This window comes from Aptenodytes patagonicus, chromosome 9 (assembly GCF_965638725.1).
Source record: "Aptenodytes patagonicus chromosome 9, bAptPat1.pri.cur, whole genome shotgun sequence".
In the NCBI taxonomy this organism is placed as follows: domain Eukaryota; kingdom Metazoa; phylum Chordata; class Aves; order Sphenisciformes; family Spheniscidae; genus Aptenodytes; species Aptenodytes patagonicus.
Genome location: NC_134957.1, coordinates 16,707,375 through 16,723,683, shown reverse-complemented (window position 1 = coordinate 16,723,683; position 16,309 = coordinate 16,707,375). Strand labels below are relative to the sequence as shown.

General features: G+C 47.0%; 1 protein-coding gene across 1 annotated transcript in view; it reads left to right on the top strand.

Moving 5' to 3' along the window:
* Window positions 1-6,161: 6,161 nt before the first annotated feature.
* NRK (Nik related kinase) overlaps window positions 6,162-16,309 on the top strand; it is a 114,172-nt gene continuing 104,024 nt past the window's right edge. Inside the window, exons 1-2 of the mRNA XM_076347250.1 lie at window positions 6,162-6,233; window positions 11,154-11,219. Coding sequence (XP_076203365.1) covers window positions 6,177-6,233; window positions 11,154-11,219 — 123 coding nt within the window. The 5' untranslated portion in view covers window positions 6,162-6,176. The remainder of the gene's footprint in view (window positions 6,234-11,153; window positions 11,220-16,309) is intronic.

The window sequence follows — 16,309 nt, the reverse complement described above, 5'->3', positions numbered from 1 at the left end:
ACCCCATTGGGATCTGATGACCTAGTAACATACAGCTACTGTTCCTTGCAAAGCATTTAAAATGGTTGCCACTTTGAATGAAGAAGTAACTTTGCAGAGGGTGGGAGGGAAGGGAAAAACTTGTAGCTAGGCAGATGGCTGCACAACAGTAATATACAATAGTAATATAAAATGTATGAGTTCAATTTATTTCAATAAATCATCTTGCTCTTAATTTTGCAAAATTGCCAGCCAGCCTTCGTGCGCTGGTGGATGCTGTGTTGGTATTCAGATACGAGGCATACAGTCAAAGTGAAATACCCGGTGACGTAGGAAAGAAAAGAAGACCAGAGTAGGAAAAACTCTGATGGGGAGACAATGTAATAGAAATAACTGTTCCCCTTTGTGAAAGCTATCTGCGTGACTTGGGTGTTACTGCACAAAATCACAATTGAGGATTCAATTGGCGCTAGAACTGAGAGTCCAAAAGCCCGAAGTGCAAAATATCATCATTCCAGAAAATACAACTCTTCTCCCCGAAAGTATTTGTGTGGCTGTTGTCAGGGATAGCAGGGACGTGTGCTGGGCTGACGGGAAACGGGAAACTTCCAGCAGCAGCGTTCTTTCTTGAGAAACTCCAAAGTGCTGTGCTGAAACAATGCTGTGAAGTCATGGGTCATGCAGTGAAAGAGGGTTATCAGTCCTGCAAGGAGAGGGTTCCTCGTGCTCTCTGTGTGCAATGTATTGGGACACGCTTTGCTCAGGCAGGCTCGTTTGCGTGCAATTGAAAAGGAAGAAAAAAAAAAAAAATTCTGCAAGAGTCCCAGTGAGCGGCATTCGGACTAATGCAAGTTTTGTGGGAGACCTATATTTTAAGTTTTACCCTGGGAAATGAGGTGGACATCCTGGCTGTGATTACAGTGGTGAGAGGCACTTTTTCCAGCCTGCCTGTCTGCTCAGGAATCCTTTGGGAAGGAAGCTCTTTGGGCTCGTTTTGGATATCCTGTGAAACTGAACCAGCACGGCTGCCAGGAACTGAAAAAAGTTATTTAATTTTTAAAGAGCTGAAACCCACTGTATGTGGTACTGAGTATTGTACAAGAAATGACTGTTTTGGTTTGTTTGTCTGGATTTCTGGTATTCCCAGTTTACTGAAGGTAGTAACCCTGTCTCTCAATCCTAATGCAGCAGCCTCTGCAAAGTACAAATCTGAAGACAGATTCGGGTTTAAATATGACTTTCTGGCCCAGCCTTAACGTGTTTGGAATGAAGTGGAATTTTCTTTACTTCAAATAGAAGAAAGCATGAGAAATATTCAGAGCCCGATCCAACAATCCATTGAAAACAAAGACATCTTACTGTGATTTCCAAGCGCTGCAGGGATGGGTCACAGAAATACTGAAGTTATGAAGTGGATTGGGTTGGGGGAGGGGTTGGTGGTTCATCTCTTTTAGCGTCTTTTAACTAAATTGGAACGTAAGTAGCTGGGTGTCCACGGCCTGAAACTTAAATCTTTTTCCTGCAACACAAAGAATTTTTGCAGCAGCTGCGCTAAGTTGTACTGGTATTTTCCAAGATGTGACCTGATGAAAGTATTCTCTACTTTTCTGTGTTCATCAGATAGTACTCATGGCACTGCCTGACTGCCACCAAGCTAGTGTGAAGACATACCCAGGCTGTATACAATCCTAGACGGTTTTTTAATGTGTAATCTTGTTTCTGACAGTCTAGCAAAGCCACCCACACTACTAAACTGTGCTATAATTGGAAACGGAAGGGGACAACTTTAAAGTTAGTGGCTGGCCTAATAAATCAGGATTTTTTTTTTTTTGTACTCCAGGACTTCATAAAAACCATTAGTAACAATAAATCACTTCCAGAATGATGCTGTAAATGGTAATGAATTCAAGCGGCAGTCAAGAGACCCTACTCATGGATGAATGTTGGGCTTAATACCACGCTGGCCGTTGCTGCCCATTGACTCTCCTGTAATCGGCATTTAATAGCTGGTAATCTTCTGGTTCTGGTGCAACCAAATGAGGACAAAATGGTTCCTGAAAGCATTAGGCAAAAAGATTGGCCTTCCTTTTCAAGCAATCCGGAGAGAGCTTCTGGAAGTGGAGGGTGAAGTCTGTAGTTACAAGCAGATTTCATGGGCTTTTGTGTCACTTGGCTGCCTCCCAGCTAAAGGTTGTACCCTGAAGAAACACTAAAGAGATGTCTAAAATCACTAGTTCATATAAAAAACAAAAGTCATGGGGAATTTTGTAAAGGATTCTTATTCTGGGAGAAAGGTGCTGATGTCTGAGTGTTAGAGTCTGCATCAATCGGATCAGGCACCGCTGGCACTGGCAGAATGCAGTTTCCTTACAGAAGGTAAGAAAACTTCCAGCAAAATAAATCTCTCAGGGAATGAATGGTTTGGTGCCAAGGAAATCTGGTGTTTACAGGGATCCTATTTGACTCTGGAGCAAGTGCTGGGGAGCCGTTGCAGAGAGGAGTCCTGGGGAAGGCCAGCACGCTGGGGTCGGGCTCTGGCTCTCTGCCACGAAGCTGGGAGCGGGGGAGCCAAGAAGCTCGAAGGCGGGGGGCGAGGGGGGAGGTTGCCTCCTGCCTCTATAGCAGAGAGCCTAACTCGAGCTCTGGGGTTTCTGAGCTCCCTGTTGTAGAGCTAGGATTTGGATCCTGAAAAAGCTGGGAAGTATATGCAGAGGGTTGGCTCTGGGGTCACGGACGTGGCATGAGCGGCTGAGCCTGGCTGCTCCCGCAGCCATGGAAGTGGCAGGGATGTCCATTCCCTGAGCAGCATCAGGGGGATTATTTCAAGGAGAAGATCCTGCGTGTCTGAGTTTTTCTGAATGATAATTTCTCTGAATTTACAGTTCTGAAAAGAGTCAGTTTGTCCAATTCAGACTGAAACCACATTTTAAGATGCTGTTTATTTCCTGCAGACCAGAAATCCTGTTCTCTTATGAGTTATCTTTTTGTTTTTTTCTCTGCCAGCTTCACACCTGTAGCTGAGACCCCAGCGTAAACAAAGCTAAAGGAAACAAGCCAGCATGTCAATTCGAGCCTCCAACTTTAAACACTCTCTTCCTTTGCTGAGTGTCACATCTGGCAGGGCAATTACTGTTAGCGGTACTATAATGGACCCAAATCTGAGTTTTGGAGGGGGTGGGATGCAGACAGAAGAGGTCGGGATTAGCCCCATACTTGTGGGGTACAATGGCATTTCCTTTGCTGAAACAAAGGAAGTTCTTCCCCCTTCATGCCTGCACTTCCCTTTTAATACAAAACATCCTTTGCATGCACAGAGACATTTGAAAGGTTTTTATGTTCGGGTCTGTGGTTGCTGAATTTGGCTGCAGGGGTTTGACTACGGCTGTTGGAGAGGAAAGCTGTATTGATAGCATTTAATTGTCTCTTGTGTTTGTTGTGGTTTTGGCTTTTTTTTTTTAATGAATTTATTCTTAAGGGATTCTGTTGACTTTTTATTATTGATAAGTTGAATGTGGGTTTCTAGTGTATTAACAGTCAGGTTGCGCTAAGGCATTGAATTTCCTGATTCCTGGGAGTTATTCTGCCACATGGCTTCATGCAGAAGAGCAAGGTGTGACAGCCTGCTTGCAAGTCAGCAACAGCACAACCCCCCCACCTGTGCGGTACTTTGGGGAGGGCTGGAGCAGAAGCAGGGCACGAGGCCGCAGGGGACACTTGGAGCAGAGTTTCTGTTTCTGCAGAACCAGTCATCAGGTTGGTGATGAAGAACTCGGGGCTTGTAAATCTGGTTCTACTCTGAAAAGTAGCCTTGTCCTGGTGGTGTTTTCACCCTCAACAGATCTGCTGTGAATGTCGGTGACAAAACCAGCTGTTGCTTCTGTTAGACCTGCAGGGCCTTTATGGGGAAAAGATGCGCTGCCGCCTTTGGCAGCAAGGGAAGAATCGCTTACGAAGCTCTGCCTGCAATTGTGCAAGTGGGACTGGAGCATCCACAGAAACTCTGCCAGCAGCAGGGCTCAGTGGAGGGAAGAAAATGAAAGGTGGTGATAAAAGCGTGTAGCAAAGAGATACTGAGACATGCCTGCAGAAACACTACAAGACATATTCTACTTCTAAAACAGATTTTCATATCATTTTTGGGTAGAGCTTTCTGTCAAGTGGAAATTAATCCTCAGGTTGGAGCACTCACCAGAGGCGAGCAAGGCAGGTAGGACCAATTTTGGCAAAGAATGTAAGAGATGGAGCAAGAGAGAGGGTGTTTGGTAGACAACAGCCGGGAGTTTCACACCAGTTCTCGCCAGGGAAGCAGGAAGGAAGTGGAAAGTGGCAGGAGACAAAGGACAGACCAAAGGTTAGAGAAGAGATAAAGAGGGATTGTGAGAAATAACACAAGCAGAAAGGCTAACGATGGATTTATGTAAGGCAGGAAGGCTATAATGGGGAGCAAAACTGTGGCTTAACTTTGTCAAAGGCGACGTGAGGGCCAGAACTTTCCAAATGCTGCCCGGGGAGAGCCGGGGGGCTGGGCTGGGCACGGAGAGGGGCTTGGGCTGGGCTGTCACTGCATGCGGCTTTCTGCCCCTGTCGTGCACAGCTGCTTTATGCACCTTTAGTTCTTCAACAAACTTGTGCTTTAATGCGACAACCGGCCTCAAATCTGTTAGCGGCGCATCAATATGTTGGCCTACAGGCAGACTGACAGCAAACAGCCAGGAGCGCTTTAGTTAACGTGTCCAGTGTGGGCTGTTTTAAAGGAATACTTTGAAGTTGAATGACACATCAGCATTTCTTTCAAGGAAATTGCCAAATGCTTTTATGACAACAGTGCCACTCCGCTGCTGGCACTGCATCCGCCGTGGTGTGCTAATAGGCACCAAAGATGCTTTGACCGCTTTGACTTGATTTCACATCTGTGATTGTGAAAATACTGATTCAGAATTTCATCCCCTTTGCTTGCTCTCTGCGAGGGGACGATGTCCTGTCCCTGAGCATCATTCAGGAACACTTAAGGACTTTATCTCAGTAACGTGCATTTCCACTGATTTTTTTGCCTCTAAATATGAGGCCCAAAAATATGCACAAGTCCTTCCACCCCGCTACAATACAGTTGTGCACTATGTTCTTTTTGTCGTCATAATTACAGGGCAAAAGAGACTGTAATAGGCAGCAGAGTTGATAGTGACATGCTGCCTTCCGAAGCACGCTGCAGCGCTTTGGAACGGGCTTGCCAAGGGGGTTGCCATCCTGCTCCGCACGGTGAGGGACTTGCCGCTGCCGGCTGCCCCCTGTTCCGTGTGGGACCGTGGGGCTGGGTTCCCCCGGGTCTGAGCCTGCTCCAGCCACCCCGACAGCGCTGAGCTCGGTGCTGCAAGCAGCGTTGCCGTCCCCTCCGTGGGCTCGTATTCGCAGCGCTCCTCACCTTAGGGAAAGGGTCTAGAAGTGCTTGTGTGTATTCCTTTTTTTTTTTTTTTTTTTTTTTTTTTCATTTTTAATGTCGTTTGTTGGGGGGTTTGAGGTTTGGGTTGGTTTGTTGGGGGTTTGTTTTTGGGTTTTTTTTTTATGGCTGGGGTAATTTCCTTCGGCCCCGTGGCACGGACCTGCTCCCTCCGCGCCGTCCGGCAGCGCAGCTCCCGGGTGGGAGCGCGGGGGCTCGCAGATTCTCCCTTCCCCGCCCTGCTGCCGGCCTCGGCTCTGGGCGTCCCTGGTGCCGCTCGCGGCTGAGGTTTGGGGCGCCCACCCCAACCCCACCCCACCCGACCCGACCCCCTCCTCGCCAGCGCGGCCTCGCGCGCCTCCACCGCCAGAGCGCGTGCAACCCCCCCCCCCCCCCCCCCCTCCTCACCGCGCGTGGGGGGAGCGCGTGGCGGCCGCCCCCGCCGGCGGCAGGTGGCCCCGACCCCCGCCGGCGCGGCACGGCACGGCGCGGCACGGAGCGGCGCGGCACGTCACTTCCTCGCAAACTTTTCCCGAGGAACTGTCTCCGCGAAAGTTGCCGGCGGCGGGCGCCCGGCCCGGGGGCTGCCTCCGCGCCCGCTGAGCGGGGAGGGCTTTCCGGCCGGCCGGGCGGGCATGCCCGCCTTCCTGCGCTGGCCGGGGCACGGCCGGGCCGCCGTGGGCCGCCCGCGGGACCGTTAGCTCGGGGCGGCGGGAGCGCCGCTGACGGCTCGCCGCGGTCCTGCGCGCCTCGGCGGAGCGCCATGGCCCGGGACTGCGCCGCCCGCAGCCTGGACGGCATCGACCTGGCGGCGCTGCGGGTAAGGAGGGGTGGCGGGGGGGGGGGGACGTCCCGCGTGGGGGCCGCCCCGCGGGGCTGCGGCGGGCCCGCGGCGGGCCCCCTTCGTCCCCGCCGTCGCGGGTGTCCTCCGGGCGGCGAAAGCCCCTGGGCTTGGGGCTGCTCCTCGCCTCGGCAGCCTCGCCGCTTGGGTGTGCAAAGGCTTCACCCGATTTCCCCCCCCCGCCCCCGCGCCTTCTCCGAGGGGGTTTCGCTCTGCCGCGCGTGGGGAGAGGCGCCGGCGCCGCAGGGTGCCTCTGCGGCGTGCGGTGGCCGTGGGACACCCGTGCTGGTGACGCCGGCTGCGTCCCTGCCGGCCTGGCCGAGGAGAGCGGGGCGGCGCGACAGCCGCCAGCGTAAGGAGCGCCGATGCTTAAGCTGCGGGGCGAGGGCTCCGCCGGTGCGGTCGGGTGAAAAGTCTTCGGGATCGGTAGGGCCGGGCTTCTCCGCACCAGCTCGGGGCTCGCCCGGCCCTCGCCCGGCCCTCTTGCACGCAGGCTCCAGAGGTCGCGTTCCCTTCGCTGGCGAGACCGTCCCACGGGAGCGCTGCGCTGCTAGGAGTGCTTCACCGGAGGGGTTCGTTCCCCTCCCAAGATAACGAATAATTCCTGCCGACATTCCTAAGGGTGATGTGAACGCTGTGAAGCTGTGGCGAGAAAACAAAGGAGAAATGAAGATTCGCTGGAAGAAAATATGTTCGGGGTATTTGGCTTTTGTGGTTTGTTGTTGGGGTTTGGGCTTCCCCCCCCCCCAAAAAAAAAAGCTAAAAAAGCCAGCATTCACCTAGTTTGCTGTGAATTTTTATCATTACGCTCTTGTGTTTTTAGGTTTTTAACATAATCCAAACTTTGGCCACGTTAAAAGCCACACTTGATGTCCACGAACAGTTAACAGGGTTGTGTATGATGCCCCTTAGTTCCACTTTGCTTTTTTACATAGAAGCTGACCACCTATCAACCCAGTCCAACCAAGGCAGTTTTCTTCTGGGGCACTCTCCACAGAAGAAGAGGGAAGAGTTCAATTGTGGCAAAAAGCAGTCGGCCCCAGACAGTGAAACCAAAGCAAGCTACTTTCTAAAAATATCAGGAAAAAAAAAAGAAAAAAGAGGCCTGGGAGAAGCCTTTGCAATAATCACATGGCGAGGAGGGTGTTCCAGACCAGAGGCAGAAAGAAGAAAGGCAGCAGAGACGGTAAAGTTTGTGAAGATGGCACAAGGCTCCTGGCTAGGCAAGCAGAAGTTTAACCTGGCTCTGCTCAGGGGAGTAAGACAAAATAATGGAAGTTCTTCTTTAGAGCTTTAGCAGATGAATCTTACCTCCTTAAATAAATGATAAGAAACCAGTGTAAGTTTGAAAAAGAGTAGTGCTGCAGACCAGACAGCAGGCTTTGTGTCGAGACCGTCCAGTGCAGAAACCTCCCAGAGGCTGTAAGCATGGCAAGTTTCAGCCTTGGCAGGGGAAGGGACAAATGTGTCCTTTCAGAGGAAACCTTTTCAGAGCATCAGCAGCCTTAGTTTGGGGGTTGTGCTTAGCGGGAAATGGAAGGTGGGTGAGGCAAGGCTGCAGAAATTATCTAAAGACAGGTGCTTTACCTTTGCCTTGTCTTGGGTGTTCCCGGGGCCAGTGGGAGCTGCCTGGCGCCGTGCTCCCGCCAACCTCGCTGCGGTCAGGAAGTGCAGCGGGGAGGCACAAGTGTGATTTGGGTCGTGTTCAAACTGCACGAGCTGGCCTTGCTCCCCTCCAAATGGGCGCTCGCCAGGGCTTTCCCCTTTTCCTGGAAAGAGGTGGTTTGGGCTGTAGTTTCCAAATGTTGCGGGAGCATCTGGTTGGGGTGCTTCTGCCCTGGGTTCATCAGGGCAGTCAGATGGTTAAAAAGCCTCTGATCTCTGCGTTACAGGCCGAGGTGCAGAGGCCCTGTAGAAGGACTTGAGCTTCAGACACCTGTATCTTGTTTAGCTGCAGAGATTGTGAAAAGCACGTTTTGGTTGGGCTCTTGCTGTGTGCGTTGTTTTTCATTCTGCCTTGCAGAGGAGATGGATGTGGCCTGGGTGCCTCTGGGTCAGCAGTCTTGCTCTTGCCTTTTGAGTACTCTGCAGTTGACTTGCAGGAAAGCAAGAAGGCTACCATATGGTACAGTGCATTACAGTAATTAACCTTAAAGTGATGAATGTTCAGGCCAGGATTTTGGCATCTGTCAAAGTGAACCTAGCAATTTGGCAGGGGCTGGCTGGTGAAAGGTTAGGTGGACCACGGGGCTTAAATGGTAGCTGAGTGGAAGCACTACATCAAAGATGATACCTAACTCCAAGATAATTAAGAAGTTGGCCCATTGTGAAGAATGCCGGCGAACGATGCAGTGCTGATATCCAAGCAAACAAGGGCAATCCAAGAACCAAAGTCAGAGCCCAGATTAATATCCTTTATGACTCTTAACAAGGCTCGGTTCACTACGGTGTCCTGATTAAAAGAAGAGAGATGGCCAAGTATTTTGGCTGCGCTCAGCTGCGGAGGCTTGAGATGTTAATGCTCAATTGGCTAGCAAGGACAGGGTAGGATTTTCGCTATATTAAAGTTAATGCTGACATTTATTTAGATAATTGTTTGGGTTTTTCCTAGAGTGTCTGAAAGCTTTAGAAGCAAACTATTAGGATGCTAAATCAGAATGAAATTGATGGGAGGGAGAGAGAGAAGCTGATTTTGAGGCACATTAAATTATTATATTTGCATAATAAATAAGCTTGGAGAAGAAGAGTGAGGACGGAGCACGCATTTAAGCGAGAGGGACAGTTGCAAACTCCGAGTTGAAAATACAGTTTAGTTCCTCTAGGTTTCTGCGCGCTATGAACCCTTCTTAATTCAGCAGTGCTACTTTCTGCAGAAGAGGCATGGAAGTGGGGTGCTGCTCGTGCTTCCCGCGGAGGAAGGTGTTGTAGGTGTTGTGCACGGAGGCCCTTGTCTGGAAGAGTTCCCCAGAGAGCCGCCGTGCATTTTACTGCACGGACCGTGTGCAACCCAAGGCACAGCTCTGTGGGAAGGTCGCACGTGAGGCAGAGGTTTGTAGCACCCACCTGTTGCTTTAGCAGCGGCAATGGATTATTGCTGACTTCAGCTCTGCTGAAGCAAAGCGTATGGCTCGTTTATATCCAAGACTAGAGGAAATGAAAAATGAAGAAATGAGAAGGAAGCAAAGCACTTTACAAACATCCCAACGTTGCACGCATTCTTATGCCTGTGCTTAGCTCCATACGCGAGTGGTCCCATTGATTTCCTTTTGTGTGAGGGCTTTTGGAATGGGGGTTGAAGTCTAGAAGGCCGTGCCTTACTATCCTGTCTTAAAAACAAGAGACAGAAAAGAAATGACAAAGACTGGCCTGTGCCTGGGTCAGAAGTAAGTGATTTGATCTGGTTTATGCATTGTTAATGAGGTTTATTTTATTATTTAAAAAAAAAAGCCTTGTGAGGTTGACAATCCAGGAAGTATAAGATTAAAACTCATTTAACTTAAAGGCAAAAACAAATTAAGTCATTAGTATTTTCAGTTGTGGAAGTCTGTGCTGTGTTGCTCTGACAGTGAAAACTGTTGGCATTTATCATGACATTTGTGCCAGTAAAGGCAGAATCTGCTCAGAAAAAAAGCCGGTAAGTTTCCACTGGGATTTTGCCTAAGTAAACGTTTCCGTATCGGATATGAAGAAAGCATTATTTAGATTAAAAGAATAACATATAAGTGGAGTGGAGAAGTAGCTTGATATCTTAAAAAAAGGATATTTTGCAACCAGGGTCATAGAAATTGTACTTCTGAGATTATGTTTTTCTGTATCGCATCCCTCAGCAGTACCAATAGGCATCAACTGACATGACAGATTGCTGAAACAGATGTGGTAAAACTGACACATGGAGTTAATAATATTTTATATAAATCTCTCAATGTTATCATCCCAAGAAATGAGCTGACTGATAAATGGCTCAGCCAGAAACCAAGAAACTGGTCTCTTGAGTTCTTAATGTTTTCATATAAATCTTTCGAGTGAGTTTTAACTGAAGCAACAGATTTCTTAACGTGCTCAGTCATGCAGGAGCAAACATTTACTTGCCCTGCAAGTTGCCTTGCAAGAAGATGGTCTTCCTATATCTGAAAGGCTGCAGCATCTCATTATTGGAGAAGGACATCTGCTGCAGTGGTTGGTTTTAGAGCAACTGGTGCTAAACCAGTAGGATGAAAGTTGGCTCATGTGGTATGGTAAACTGACCACCTGACACATGAATCGTTTGTGTAAATTAACAGCGATCTGGTTTGGGTTCAAAGCCAAGACTTCAATACCTCAGTCGAATTCACCTTGTTATGTTTGCAGAACAGGGCAGTTGAGCATTCTCAGCCTACCTGTAGTGCTAAGATTGCCTGGGATGACACGTTTCCCTTTTGTAAGGTAATTGGGCTCAGGTGCTTTATATAGTATTTTTTTCAATTCTATTATTTAGGTTCTTTCCTTTGTTACGTTGCTAGTGCTAAGTGTTTCATAGCAAAGACAGCAGCTCAGCCTCTAGGCTAGCTCAGGGTTTAAAGGCTCAGGAAGCTTGGAGTTTGTTCCTTACTCTACTGCTAAGTTGAATCTGTTGAGTTCCTGTATTCTTCACACATCTCCATTTATTTGTTGTATCTGCCGTATTGCCATGCTACAAGTCTTCACTGAGTTGTTTTCTGTATAAAGTTTTGAGCAACTTGACTGAAAACTTTAATATTAATGTATTTCTTACACTGTTACTTGGCTATTTCCCCTTTAGTGTGTAATACAGATCATTAGGAGATGTGCCACAGACATTTTCATTTTGATTGTGTACAGTTACGCTCCATTATGAAGTGGTTGCTTTGCTGCAAATAATGTTATTTCTTCTGCTTTTTGCAGGACCCTGCGGGAATATTTGAACTGGTGCAGGTTGTTGGAAATGGGACATACGGACAAGTCTATAAGGTTTGGATGCCTCTTTAATTTATGATGCTGTTCTTGATAAAACTGTTTTTCCTAAAGCAGAAATGAACACCATTTAAGAAGGTGGACAATATTGTTCCAGTAATAGCCTGTTTTATCTTGCTGTCTTTTCTGTGTAATGCGAAATGGTGTCACCTGTGAAACTGTGTCCCTTCCTTCCTTCTGCCCTGTTTTCATGTCTGTCTGCTGCCACAGGTCAGATAAGTGTGTTGGCTTTCGTACTGACTTCCATCTGCCCTGTTTTTTCTGTCCCATGATTATTTTCTCTTCCTCAAAATTACTTAGTAGGCGACTGGCACAAATTAACATCAATGATGGCTAAATTTGGCCTGGATTGAGTGGAGAGCTCAGTCAGGACGAAAACAGCAGTACTCTTCAAGACAGAGGTGTCAATTAACCCTGCTCTGCAGGCAGGTTATGAAGTTTTTTATTTCTGTTATTACCTTTGTCACTGTGATATCAAAGCAGAACTACCAGTCAAGAAACTACAGCAATTAAATGTTGTCTGCCATAACATGCTATGGACACTATGCGATGCGCACCTTTATTTAGTTATAAGAACTCGCCTAGAAAAGTGTTCTTTCACTGTGAAGCCTTTCCTAAGCATGATCCGAGAGGAGAAAACAGACGTGATAAAATAGGGAACCGAGTCTGTTGTTCCCATTTGGAGAAGGAAGACAGAGGAAGGAAAAGGCCGTGCTGCTGAACCCTTGGAGGTACATCAGAAGAGTAGCGGCGCTGGAGGAAGCTGTCTGGTCTTGCTTCTCCCTCAGACCCCACTGCCGACAAGCTGCTGCATGACGTGTCTTTTTATCGGCGCAGGCTCTTTCTGCATTGATCCCCTGTTGCAGGAAGAATGCAGAAGGGGGCCCTGATGTAGAAATGCAGGAGGACTGTTCGTCTTTCTCCGATTCCAGTGCACTGAATGCGTGTTAGGTTTCGGTATCCATCCTCTGGTGGTGGATCTGCTGTGATCACATTTTGGTTTCCCTTTGAAGCTATAGATACTCTTTCAAAGATTCTGGAAAATCCTCTACAGAAGCAGTTCTGGGGAGTTTCTGCTTTCCCATACTACATTTTTAAAAATTTGTTTTTATGTCGGAAGCAGGATCTTTCTCATGTAACTCTTTGTTGCTGTGATTAAGTCTGTGTTGTTTCTGAGATTGTCATTCAGATACTGAGGTCAGTACTACTAAATTAAAAATAGAGGCTCAGGGGTTCACATGGACAGATTAGAAGCCAGGAGACATTCAGGGGTGCTGTTGTCAGTGTAATCAGAGTTTTACTACCTGTAAAAAGATCCTAAAGCTTCCAAATGGCCTCTGAAATAGTTGGCTTTCTTTTCATGGCTGGATTTATTTTATATTGGGAGAGAAAAAATTTCAATCTAGTCACCTTTTAAGGATGTTGAGAGCGAATCAGCTGCTTAATCATGGCAGAAACAGGAAGGAGCAACATAGTTTGCTTCTTTGCTGCAAAAGAAAATGTTTTGAGCTATCGTGTGGTTCACTAGAATGTTAGTTGCCAAAACGTATAAGAAATATTGACAATGACAGTTAAAAGCTGTACCCAAAGGCTGCTCTCCACTGAGCACACAAGAGACCAGGGTCTGACAGCTCTGGATAATGGGTGATTTGAATCTTGGCTCATTCTGCACTTGGACTAGCTGCAACATCTAAGGAAGGCACTGAGAGACAGGGTCTTGCAAGGTTGAGGGTGCTGAGGGGAAGCTTTGTGCACATGCATCACACGATGGAGAGATGATGGACTGTGCGTGACAGATGTGTGACTGTGCTCCGTGCAAACACACCCATAGCAAAAGCTTTGTTCATATAAATACGTGTGATTGCTGAATGTAGGGTGTTTGGCTGAGGCTTAGGGGATGGAGCTGTTCTTTGCGGGAGGATGACAGTGAGCCATACAGCTGAGGTGGGCAGATACAAAGTGCGTGCTCCAAACTGCAGGCAGTCAGCGTGGTCTCCGTCGTGAACAGTTTTCACGCAGTCCAAAGCTCCAGTGTGCTTGGAAATACCTCTGCAGAAGATGCTGAGCACCAGTTGAATGTACTCGGGTGGTATCTCCCTCGTGCTGGCCTTGCAACCAGAGCAAATGTCTGTTTTCTCTGAAGGAGGGCGGTGGCAATGGAACAACTGCTTCTGAAGTGACCGTAAAAAGTTAGGCTGTGGTATTCCCTTTTCTTTTTCACTGCTGTGTAATATGTCCTTTGACCTATACAATGCTAGGACTGATGGAGTGAATTAGGGAATGCTGGAATCATTTTGTAGTTTGTCTGGTATCGGCTTGTGATCATAAATATTGAAGTTATAAAGTAATCTCAGTTACCCATATAATGTACTCATGTCATTAGAGCACGTTTTTATTCTCCAGAGGTGTCAGAATCTTCCATACATTCAGAAATAGATACACATAGTAGTTTGCACGTAATCAAAGCAAAGCTTATTTCAGGCTAAATAAACTATGTCCAAGATTACTAAATTGCTTGGTTGGCTGTGAAGATGATTCATAAGGCTATATGTTTTAATATATGCAGCTCCATAAAAACGAAAATAAAATTCAGAGGATTCATCATTAGATTTGGAAAACAATGTTTAACAGATTTATTGAAGGAGAGCATTGTTCGTACTGAATCATTCCAGACCAGTTCCAGTTCAGTGTCTTTTTAAATGAAATGGAAGGGGTATAAATTGTACCCATGATAATGCTAGAGCTGTCTAGAAATGTTATAAAGTTGGGATTTGCATATAATAACTGACTAAAATCTAGCAGATTTTTTGACAATTTATGAAGTAGTAGGACATAAATATGCCAGTACTGGCAACTTCAAGCCTTTTGGAAAGTATGAATTAGATATTAAAAAATCAGATGGTACCCAGAAGTCATGAGACTTAGGCTGCGTTATCTCTTGAAATGACAGATGAGTTTTTCAGTTAATTGCTGCCTTCCGGGAGCTGAAATCTGAAGAGCAATACTATGTAAGAGGTGATTCTGAATGATGTCATGGAAGGTAGTAGCAGAGAGCCTTCTCTGAAGGCGGTTGGAAGTAGTGCATTTGCTGGTGGCTGGAGAAGTAATGAGTGGTTACTCTTTCATGCCTTTGTTTCCTGAACTTTGAAGTGCTGAAGGTCAGATTGTGTCCACTCTCTGCACCGCCTCCATTGAATACACACAGGAAAGAGAAGTTTCTGAACTTCCCATGCACTGCTTTTTGCAAGGGCTGTCCGTCTTCCTGGGAGCCCTCAAAGGCCAGGGACCACAAAGACTGTGCAGAGAACGTGGGGTTGCTCTCCAAAGTATGAGGGCCAGCGTTTTTTGGTTTTTTTGGAGCTGCTGATCAGTAAAGACCTTCAGACAGGGCAGAGCAGTGTTTTGCATCGCGTAACTGTTGGTGTCATTTGGGAGGAAGCAAGATTGCTGAAGGTGTCACCCGCAAGTTCTTGGGTTTTGCTTCCTCCCTGGGCTGCAGCCGCAGTGCCTTGGAACCCCCTCTCACAGGCTGCCTGAGGAAGCTTGAACCAAGTGTTGTTTGGGATCGCAGTAAAACTGCAGAAAACGATTTAGGAGATTTATAAATACCATCTTTTTTTATTTGCCAGTAGTTGCTACATTATTGTCACATGGTGTACTGTTAAAGGTGGTACCTTTGAAAGCATTGTGAAGCTAACGGCTGCGGCTGCGTGGACTGCTCTTAGTGTGCTTGAGGCTGTATCTTGCAATGTAGGTATGGCTGTCGAGACCTGACAGTGTTGTGATTTGAATAATTCTTTGCCTACTCCCATTACTTCCAGAAGTTTAATTATATGGATGCCTTGTTTTCCTTCCATGGTTGGACTCTATTGCTAAGAAGAGCTGGATAGCGATCGTGTATCACCCTTGATGTAGAACAGTTGTATCTTGGTCTGTGCTTGTGCATTTAGTAATAACTAAACTGTAAGTTTGGGGGGGTGAAATACTTTTTTTGCGAAGACTTCAGCTGTTAGTTTCATATTCTTTGAGTGGTGTGTCTTCAGTAGGAGCCTGTTAATGCATTTTCTATCTTTTAATTTTCAGTGCAGGGTCATTTTTCTAATGGGTGAATGGGGAAAGGGAGAGATGGGGCAACTGAAGTGAACTGTTTGGGTCAGACAGTTGCTCTTGAGCTCTGGAAGAGACTGTGGGACTCTGAGTTTATAGCTGCTTTGGTTTTTTAGTTATCAAGATAAAGAGGAATTGCTCCTACTCATTCATCTGTGCTCTGAGAGTCCTCATCCTTCTAAAAAAGTTTTCATGGGCTAAATGAGGTCAGCAGCATCATCTGTGCAATCTGCTTGTTTTCTGATGTTGAGAGGCACCTGACTGGGGTTTTTGACTTTGTCTTAATGATGTGGATTAGCCCTCTCCTGGGGTTGGCATTTTCGAGTGGCCTAGGGAATTGAGAGGTCAGTGCCTCTGGCGAGTTCCAGGGGATGATGTTTTTTGGAGTATGATCTTGCAGGCTGATGATAAACCGTGACAGATTTGCAGTTGCTGTGTGTGCAAAATGGTTGTATCTGTAATGGAGTCTGAGGGCACAGGGAACTTGATGAGAGAGGTGCTCTGGTTTGGGACTGTGAGAATCAAAAGGGAAGAAGTGGCTTCCCAGTAATGCAACTGATGAAGACGAAGCAGTGCTGTTGCTGAGGCTTAGCAGAGGGTGGAAGCAACCCTGCCTTCCTGTAGCGGCTCCACACAGCTAATATTTTTATTTCTCTGTAGTCACGTAAGACTCTGGATACAAAAAGGAAGCAGGTCTGAGTAAGGAAGTGTTTTGGGTTTTTGGTTTTTTTTTTTCTTTAAATACAGCTGCTTCTTGGCATTGAATTATGCTTCAGTTGTTGATGTGAGTTATGAGTTACTCTACTGTTGATGTACCAGTGGCAGGAGTGTAGTGAAGCATAAATATGACTTCTCATTTTATCTTAAACAATTTGAAAGTCTGCTAAGTTCTTCATAATTCATTTCATTGAATAACTGGCTGAAGTAATTGAGACCGAGTTGGGAGGGGCAGGGGGAAGCAACGTGATTTTTTTGAGCCT